The following is a 9,760-nucleotide window of genomic DNA, read 5'->3' on the forward strand; positions in this document are numbered from 1 at the left end:
TGGGGGGGGGGGGAAGCGGCTGGGCTGGGCTGGGTTGGGCTGCTGAGGAACACGGCTGATGGTCAAAGCAGATAAAATGGGTTTCTTTCGCCCGGTGCCTCGTTCGGCGGGGGGGGGGGGGGGGGGGGCAACGCCGCATCTGGAGGGCTCCTGCGGGCCGGCTGGTCCCTCCTCTGTCTTGTTGTTGTGGTGTGTGTGTGTTTAAATAATTGAATAAACGTAGCCACTCGTTCCCGCTCGCTCTCTCGCACGCAGACACACACACGCACAAAGACAGCATTGAAAAGATAGATCTGCTTGACTATAGGAAGCGACAATTAGCTCCACTTCCTGAGCGGCAAACTGTATGTATATGCCTGGCTATTTAAAAAAAAAAAAAAAAAAAGAAAAACAATCCTTATCCAAATAGTGAACTCTATTTACAATTTCAGCCTAGCCAGCGGTGGTGGAAGCAGAAGGATCGGGGTGGGGAGCACGGGGGGAGTGGGGCTCTCATTGTGCCTCTGCTGGAAACCCACTGGTGAGAGGAGCGAGGCTGGGGGGTGGGAAAAGGGCTGCCCCGTGGCGGTGGTGCTTCAAGGAGAGGAAGGAGCCAGTGGGGCCAGAGTGGCTCCAAAAGGCCAAAGGGGACATGGTGCTCCTGTGTCCCAGCCCCAAAGGGCCTGGCTAGGTAGCGGGGAGCTGCGGGTTGGCACCTGGGGGGCTCACCTGGGGGCTTGCTTGTTCCAGCTCTGGTCCATGGCCAAGCAGCTGGGACTGAAGAGAGTCAGAGTGGGATGGGGGAACAGGGGAAAAGGAGGCTTGCCACAGGGCTGGAGATGTGAGCAGTTGTGGGACCTGCAGGAGCCAGGCCCCAGAGGCTCAGCAGCCCCACCAGCAGCCTTTCCCATAGAGACACATCCCAGGGAAGGCTGGAGGATGAGAAACCTTCTCCTGACACAGCTTTCACTTTTTTTTTTAATTTCCCGGTGCCCCGATGAGGCATGTGTAAAGCCTGTAAAGCCATCCCCCAGTTCCCCCCAGCCCTGCAAGCCCCAGGGGCCTGATCCCCCCTCCCTGCCTCTATTTCAGTGCCCAGACACAGGCACAGCCCGGGTGATTGCGGTGGGACACAGTGGGGCCCAGCCTGGTCAGAGAGAGGCGTGTTGCTGTTATTTTTTTTTTTTCCTGCTTACTATTTCTAATCCCTCACCGTGCTCTTTTGGACCCGGCAGGTTATTTTACAAAGTTTTTCAGGCTGGGCTTTCCGCAAAATTCAGCCAGCAGCTGGAGAAAGAGCTGTGGCACAGGGAAGGCCAAGAGCTGTTGCAGTGCCCCCCCTCCCCGTTCCCCCGCAGCAGTTTATGTAGTCCAAGTATATAGACTCGCTCCCTCAGGGACCCACTTCATTATGCCTGCGGCCTGCAGTGCCACTCCGGGATGGAGCTGTGTCAACACTGGCCCCCATTTTCCGACACCTTTTGCTGGGATGGGGAAGGGCCTACGAAAGCCGGGGGGCGGGGGGGGGGCAGGGGGGAGAGTTTCCTTCGGAATAAGCGTGTAATCGCCGCTTGCCAGCCGCCCCCCGCGCCGGAGAGTGTATTTACTGCAAACCTGCCAAAGTAAACGAGCCCCGGTGCGTTTTATTTCGGATAAACACAGCTCAGCCACGGCGGCGTGTCGCCTTCCCAGGGCTGAAGACGGAGTGGAGGCTGCGGCATGGGGGGAGGAAGGGAGGGAGAAGGTGGGTGAATCCTGCAGGGTGCGGGGCGGCGGGGAGGCAATGTGCTTGGGACGTGCGGTGGGATAAGGAGAGGCTGAGATTTGGGTGTGAGCCCCCCCCAAAGTGGAGTCAGGACAGAGTTGGCCCTGCTCACCGCGCAGCAGGGCCTGTTGCTGTCCGGGGTCAGCACAGAGGCTGTGCAGGGTTAGGGTTAGGTTTTGGTGCTGGAGCAGGGATTTGTGGTGTACCCCAGCTCCCAAATCCCCCCCCCTCGACTCAGTCTCACCCACCCCCGCAACCTCCCCGAGCACACGCACACGGGCCTCGCAGCACGCACACCAGCCCTCCACGCACGCACGCACGCCTCAGAGCTGTTCCCGCAGGCTTGGGAGAGGACGTGTGGGCTCGGAAGCCTTTCTTTTCCTCTTGCCTTCTTCTTCCAGCTGGCTCTTCAGGCCACCGGGAGAGAACGAGAGCCTCTCTCCTCCCACACCTCGAGCACACACGCGCGGGGCAGGCTTGCTGCACGCCCCGCTCTCTCGTGCAAACGCTCAAAGTTGCTTAGGAGGGCGAAATCTGAGCGAGCGGGGCTCTCCCAGTCGCTCGGCAGCCAGACCCAGGGCCCGGCCAGCTCTGCTTTCCCTCCGGCCTGGGTTGAACCGGGGAGAAAAAGCAGCGAGGAGCCGGGGAAGGAGGCAGCCGGGAGCGTAGGCTGGCGGGGGCCTCCCCCCCGGGCCGGCCTTTGGCTCTTTGCGCTCCGAGATTAGAGAGCCAAAGGCCTGGCCGCTCTCCGGGGAGACAGCGGGGACCTTTCATGCCTCTTTGAAGAGCCAAGATAGTGTCGGCCTTGGTGCAGCCCGGCCGGGAGGCGCGGGGGGAGCCGGCTATCTCCGCGTGCTATCACCCGGCCTCCCCCCGCGACCAGCCCCATTCCCACCTCCACTGGGCTCCCGGCCCTTCGCCATCGGCCGCTCTGATCTCTTCTTTCTTTCTTCTTTTCTTTTTTTCTTTTTTTTTTTTTCCTTACCCTCTTTCCTCCCCTTTGCTGTTCATTTCTGCGGGCCTCCTTATTTATTTATTTCTGCGCCTCGCTTATTTATTTATTTCTGGCGAAGAGGCGGCTAACAAGTAGCTGGAAGCACTGGCCAATATTTAACTAAGATGGCTGGCCATCAGGTCCCTTTTGTTTGCTTGCAAATTAATCATCCAGCGCGCAGTCGGCGCCAGGGTAGATTTATCACACACAGGAGGGGGAATGAGGCGGCCGAAGGGAGACAAAGACTGTTCGCACCTTCCCGCTTTTGATCTTAGATTAGTGCAGCCTCCCTTCATAATACGAGTCTCCAGGGGGCTTCGTCGGGGAGGTCACTCGGAACTGGCGGAAGTTTGCACGCCATTAGCCAGACGCTGAAATTGGGAATCATAAGCGGCAAACAATTTCATTTATTTATTTTTTTCCCTCCGAGGCCGCCGCGCGGGTGGGTGCGGAGCAAGCGGCGCAAGGTGCGGGGCGGACGCGGAGGGCAGCGACGGCTCCGGCCTCTGCCACGGCCCCGGGGGTGCGCACCGGGCCGGCGGGCGAGGGGCGCGGGGCGAGGCGGCGCTGGCAGCGGCTGCACTTCTCCTGCCAGAGCCGGGGAGACCCTCCTGCTCCCCGCGACGGCCCGAAGGCCCGGCTGGGGAGAACCGCGGCGATGTTTTCCGAGCCGCCCGGCGTTCGCCGTGGGCTCCGTTACGGGGAAGGTGTCGGGGTTGCGGCTGGAGGCAGGAGCCGGAGTCTCTGTTGGGAGCAAGGGGGGCTGGAGGGGCTCGGTCCCTTCGATGAGAGCTCGCCGAGCGCTGCGCGAGCAGCCAGGCTCCTGGTTTTTTAAAAAAAAACTGCCCCCCCCCCCCCCCGCTGTTTTTGCCCCCCCCCCCCCCCCCCCGTTTTCTTTGAATGCATTACTCCCGCTTCCTTTCCTCCCTCCTCCTCTTTTCTCCATCCACCCCCACCCCCGACCAAAGGGGAGATATTTTGGTGAATGCAAAGCGATCCTAGACGCTGGTTACTACAGGGACTTCACCAAGCTGGCGCCAAGCGCTCTTAGCCATGTGCGTCAAAAATGCAATGCTAGAAGAGCTAATCACTTTAGAGGTTCCGCTCCCATCTGCGCGCCGTCAGCGCCGAGCCCCCGCGGCCCCGCTCCACCGCTCCCCTCCCGGAGGATTCTCAGCCCCTCGTTAAAGCATGAAGGGGGGTTCAGCCCTCAGGGCCCCCCAACCCCGGCTGGGGGGGGTGATTCGGTGCCGGGACATCCCCCCCGACCCCCCCCGGGGTGGCGGGGGCCCCCCCGGCCCCACCCCCCCCCCCCCCCCCCGACGCGCACACCCACGCCGCAAACGCGCACCCACGGACACGCAGCAGCTTTCGGGGGGGGTGTGAAGAGGAAGGGGGGGGCACAGTCTGACACTCACAACCCCCCTCTCGCTGCCCTGCGTTGTCACCCCCCCGGGAACATGTCTCCAAAAAAAAAAAAACATCTTCCCAGGCGCATCCAGGCCCGGAGCTTCCCTCTCCCTGGGGCCGGGCCGGGCGGGGACCCACGCGTGATGGTTTTCCCGCAGGGAAGCGGCTCCCAGCGGGCCGGGGCCAGGAGGGGGCCGGGGCCGGGCCCCCCCCGTCGGGCCGGGCGCAGGGAAAGCCGCACTTCCCGTCTCCTCCCCGCACACCTCATGGAAGAGGAGGGGTGTGGGAGCGTAACCCTCTCGGCGCCGGTGGCATCCGAGCTGCCGCACTCCTCCCCACCGCCAAGGAAAGGGGAAAAATAATTAAAAAAAATAAAATAATAATAATAAAAAACAACTCATGGTTTTCCTTTTTACCCCCCCACCCCCACTCCCCCCCCCTCACCCCGCAGCCTTTACCGGCAGCGGAGCCGGGGCTGAGCGGAGCCGGGCGGCCCCTGCCTGGCTGCAGCCGCCCACGACAACAACAGCGGGCTTTGGGGAGAGCGAAGTGCCCGAGCCCAGCGCCGGGGGTGTTTCCCGTGTCAAAAAAGCAACTTTTTTTCCAATTATTTATTTTGGGGGGCACCGCTGAGCGGCGGCGAGGTGGCACGGGGGGTGCGGACACGTTCCCTTCAACCCCCCCCCCCCCCCCCCCCCCCCCCCCCCCCCCCGGGGGGGGCGGCCGGGGGGGGGGGCCCCCCCGGCGGGGGCGGGCGGGGGGGGGGGGGGGGGGTCGAGGCGGCCCCGAGCACCCCCCCTAGAGGCGGCTCCCGGCTCGCCTGCTCCCCTCCCCTCCGTGCTCATGTTGACATATTCACACGGCACGGAGTACTAGTGATGCTTTGCTGCAGCGTTACAGTTTCCGACACCTTCTTTTTATAACTCGGCTCTGTCCCCCTTCCACTCGACCTGTCAAAACCACGCCTATGGAGCCACACAATTGGTCCGAAAGCGTCAAAGAGCCAATCAAGGAGGCTCCAGCTCCCTTGTAACCCACAACACATCCATACAATCTGGTGCACGCAGAGCACAGACTCACAGGGAATTCTCAGAGCTGAGAGGCTCCTTCTCTCTCTCTCCCTCTCTCTCTCCCCCCCTTTCTCTTTCTCTCTTTCTCTCCCCCCCCCCCCCCCCCCCTCCCTTTCTCTCTCTTTCCCTCTCTCTTTCTCCCTCTCTCCTTTGCTGGAGCGGAGACAAGAGTATAATTCTTCCCGATTTTTTTTTTTTTTTTTTTTAAAGAGAAAGGGAAAAAAAAAAAAAGGAGGAGGAGGGTGAAAGAAAGAAGAGATCCTGATGGAAATCAGGGCACTCTGACCAGCTCCTGCTCGGAGAGGGGGGAAGGCGAGGCGGAAACAAGATTTTCCTCCAAGTTTTTGCTGCTGCCGCTGCCTGAAGGTTGCCGAGGAGCCGTACTCGGTCGCCGAGGGGGGGTGGGTTTGTTTGCTTCTTTCTGCTCTCCCTCCCTTGCCAGCCTCTGCTCTGCAGCCTGACCGTACGGAGGAAAGGTGGAGGGGTGGGGGGGAGGGGGGGGGCAAAGCCAGCCACCCAAAAAGAAAAGCCAGCTTGGAGCCGTCACCCTCCGCAACGAAAGAAGAGAGGGGGGACTGAGAGCACGAGAAAAAAGAAGAAGAAGAAAAAAAAGGATCTCGGCTTGTCCAGCCCTTCTGCGGCAACAGGAGCAGCCTGCGAGCCCGGTGGATTTTTTTTTTTCCCTTCTTCGGCGTTTCTTTTCGAGCGCAAGGACTTCCACTCAGGAAAAAAAAAAAAAGGCAAACCAAAAAACAAAACAAAACAAAACAAAAAAAAACCGCAGAGACAGAACAAAAAAAGAGCACGACTAATAATGAACAATCCTGTTAATCCGCTGTCCCGAGGGCTGGGGATGTGCCCCGGCTCGGGAAGTTGTAGGCTGTAGAAGTTCTGCCTCTCCCCCACGTACTGTGCTGTCTAGAGCTTGTTTCCCCCACCCTAATTTTTTTATTATTTTTATTTTTTGGTGCTTTATCGCTGTTATTGTTGTTATCTTAATTTTTCTTCTTCATGATGTGCTGTTAGAACCCACTCCAGGACTACTCCAGCAGTAGGAAGACGGAGGAGTGGAGTGGATGAATATACCGATGAGAGATCCAGTAATCCCTGGGACAAGCATGGCTTATCATCCTTTTTTACCTCACCGGGCACCGGACTTTGCCATGAGCGCTGTGCTGGGACATCAGCCTCCCTTCTTCCCCGCTCTGGCTTTGCCTCCCAACGGGGCGGCCGCCCTCTCCCTGCCGGGGGCTCTGGCTAAACCCATCATGGATCAGTTAGTGGGGGCCGCAGAGACTGGGATCCCCTTTTCTTCCCTGGGCCACCAGGCAGCAGCCCATCTGAGGCCTTTAAAAACTCTGGAGCCAGAAGAAGAGGTGGAAGACGACCCCAAAGTGCATCTGGAGGCCAAAGAGCTTTGGGAACAATTCCATAAAAGAGGCACGGAGATGGTGATCACCAAATCGGGAAGGTAGGTCCGAGTCGGGGGGTTCGTGCTGTTTTTTTTTTTTCCCCTCTCCCCCACCCGTCGGTCTCTGCACCCCGGCAGCCTGCTCAAGAGCAAGGCTCTTTCTCCGGCGCTGCTTCCGTGGAGCTCGGTTCCTCTGAAATTAGGAAAAGTTGCAGGCAGCTGAGGTGCTCAGCCTGTCTCCGGGCACCACGCTGCAGGGAAAGGCTGAACTGCTGAACCACACGACCCGTCCCCTCGGTCAGCGGGTGTGTGTGCAGGGGCAAGGGGGGCTCTTCATGGTTGAGCAGCTTAATACTTTCTGGTAGCAGAAGGAAAATAATTTGGGGCTGGAAAAGGCGCCGGCCTGATCGCAGCCTAACTGCTTGGAGTTTTTCTTCCTGAAGACAGAGAGAGGGGGAATAGAGCAAAAATTATATATATTTGTTTGCAGCGGCGTATCTCTGCGGGTGAGGTGGTAGCTGCAGGAGGGCTGAGATATTCAGTTTATCAGTTGCTTCGCTTGTGCCTCTGTCTCTGCAGCGATACAGGCATGCATTTGTGCTGACTAATTACATGTGGAAATGCACAAAAAGCTGACAAAAACAGCCGGCGCTCCCGCACGGGCTGCAGAGGGGCTGCTTGAGCTGCAGGGAAAGGTTTTGCAGCTCCTGCAGGAGGGTGCTGTGTGTCTCTGTATTTATATAACCTTCACGTGTGAATGAATGAACATACACGGCGCATACACGCTCTGCATTTCTGCATTTTATAGGTTTACACGTCTGAAACCCTTCTCTATATTCGCTACTAATTGACATCTGTGCTCTTTTACAACTCTACCTATTGATGTGATGACACGTAGCGAGAAAACCCTTCGCACTCGACTGTTTTTCTAACGCGCACCCCTAGAAAGGCAGCAAACAATTCGCGTGTAATTTGCCAGAAGAATTACTCGAGGAAGCCACTCCTGAAAAGTCTTCCTAGGTCGCCCTTAGCAGCCCTGCAGGAGCTTCACCTCCTCGCAGTGCACCACTTGCAGAGTACAGGCTCGGGGAAAAAAAATATATACTAACATCAGCGGGGGGGTGTGGGGGGGAAATCCCCCGGCCCATTTTACTGCCTTTCCTAAGTTTTCTCTGTTAATTGTGGTCAAAAGTTTTGCGCGAAAAGCCTCGGCGAGTGCTAGGTGCTCTTACATGTTGCAAAGTCATGTGTTTCCTTTTAAGTTGCGATTGCTGAATGCCAACCACTCGATATAATAAACAGCAAATTTGTGGTATCCTGTTGCAGTTTCGAGCTGGACTTAGGAGCAGAGGGGAGCGTGCTTTGCAGAGAGCCCTCTGCACAAATATCAGGCGCTGGGACCTTGCAGCCTTGCGGGAGCCACGGCAGCTCTCTCACCGTGGGGTTTTCTGCTCCTTTGTTGATTAAAAAAAAAAAAAAAATCCCCCCTCCGCTCTTTATGGATGGAGCGGGTTATGGAAGCGAGGAGTATTTTTAATCGGAGCGTGTTCTCTTCCTATTTCTTTGTTCAGCAGGCAAAATAATAAGAATAATGAGAGATCTGAGAGACCCAAATTAGGCTTTGCTGTTTAGGAATGGAAGAGGGTAGGTGCCTGCTGACTTCCAGGGAATACGCCCCACTCCCCTCCGCCTCTTATCCGAGGGACGATTTTTTCCTGGAACTTTTAAAGCGTTTGAAAAATCTTTTCGCTGGGGGCGGGGGGAAAACCTTCATGTTGTGTTAATGGGGGGGGAGTTTTCTGCTTCTGAGCGAGCTTCTGGTAGCCGTGCTACCAAGCTCCAGGAGCTTACTTAAACGCTGTAATTATTTTATTTTATTTTATTTTATTTTTTCGTCTTTTCTTTATCTCCCCTTCTCTGCCCGTAGGAGAATGTTTCCTCCATTTAAAGTGAGATGCACTGGACTGGATAAAAAGGCCAAGTACATTTTATTGATGGATATTGTGGCGGCTGATGATTGTAGGTACAAATTCCATAATTCCCGGTGGATGGTAGCCGGCAAAGCTGACCCTGAAATGCCAAAGAGAATGTACATCCACCCGGACAGCCCGGCCACCGGAGAACAATGGATGTCCAAAGTCGTCACCTTTCACAAGCTGAAGCTCACTAACAATATCTCTGACAAGCACGGATTTGTGAGTGCCTTTTCCCCCTTCCTTAGCCCTTCTTCCCTCCGCTGCCCGTGTCGCGGGGGCTCCCCGGGCCCTGTCCCCAGCCCTGTCCCCGCAGCGCAGCCGCCCGGCCCGGAGCTTTCCCAGGCGTTTGAACTCGGGCGGAATAAATGGGTGGAAAATGAGGAATAAATAGCCCTCTCCACGCTCGCGGCTGACGTGCGTGTGTCCGGTTTCTAATATTCCTTGATTTTTTTCTCTTGCCGAGGTCAGGATTAAACAATCGAGTTTATTCTGTAACCTTTCCAAAGCCCAATCCGTGCCATTCAGTATTAACTTGAGAGGTATATTTCCAGCGTAGTGCAACTCGATATTTCTCGGAGCTGTGTTGACTTTATAAATATATATATATATAATATTTTTTTAATAAAGACGGTCACACTTTTTAGGCACAGGAAAACGATATGCATGTGTGTAGAAAGGGCTTAAAGGCCCAAGTACGCAAACATTTAAATATATATTAATCTGGATAATGTAAAGCAAGCCGGAGTGAAAATAAACAGGAACCAAAATCAGAGGTCAAGTTGCCCATTCATGTCTATCCACTCCTTTACATTTACTGGGTGTGCAGAGATAAAACGCTGCCCCTAAGAGTGAAATCAAACAAACGTGCTGATAAGTGCTCTGGCGATCCTTGCCGTTTCTTTCTGTTCCTGGGAAAGCCTCTGTCTCGGAGCCGGGGGTGCTGGTGGTGGCCGCGGTCGGGGGATCTCTAATGTGCTGAAGATTGCATTTGCTGCCTGTGATTTGATTAGACGATACATTTTTGCCTCTCGCAGAAGGCCTTAAGTGGATTGGGGCGAGCAATTAGACCTAGCCAAGGCTCTCGTGTTGTTGTTGCTATTGTAGCTGCTGCTGCTTTTTTTTTTCTTCTTTTTTTTTTTTTTTTTTTTTTTTTTT

At 56.1% G+C, this 9,760-nt stretch overlaps 1 protein-coding gene across 1 annotated transcript in view; it reads left to right on the forward strand.

The window, feature by feature from the left end:
* Positions 1-5,110: 5,110 nt before the first annotated feature.
* Positions 5,111-9,760, forward strand: part of TBX3 (T-box transcription factor 3) — a 13,051-nt gene continuing 8,401 nt past the window's right edge. The window contains exons 1-2 of the mRNA XM_035340614.1: positions 5,111-6,689; positions 8,557-8,824. Of these exons, the coding sequence (XP_035196505.1) occupies positions 6,295-6,689; positions 8,557-8,824 (663 nt within the window). The 5' untranslated portion in view covers positions 5,111-6,294. The remainder of the gene's footprint in view (positions 6,690-8,556; positions 8,825-9,760) is intronic.

This window comes from Oxyura jamaicensis, chromosome 15 (assembly GCF_011077185.1).
Source record: "Oxyura jamaicensis isolate SHBP4307 breed ruddy duck chromosome 15, BPBGC_Ojam_1.0, whole genome shotgun sequence".
In the NCBI taxonomy this organism is placed as follows: domain Eukaryota; kingdom Metazoa; phylum Chordata; class Aves; order Anseriformes; family Anatidae; genus Oxyura; species Oxyura jamaicensis.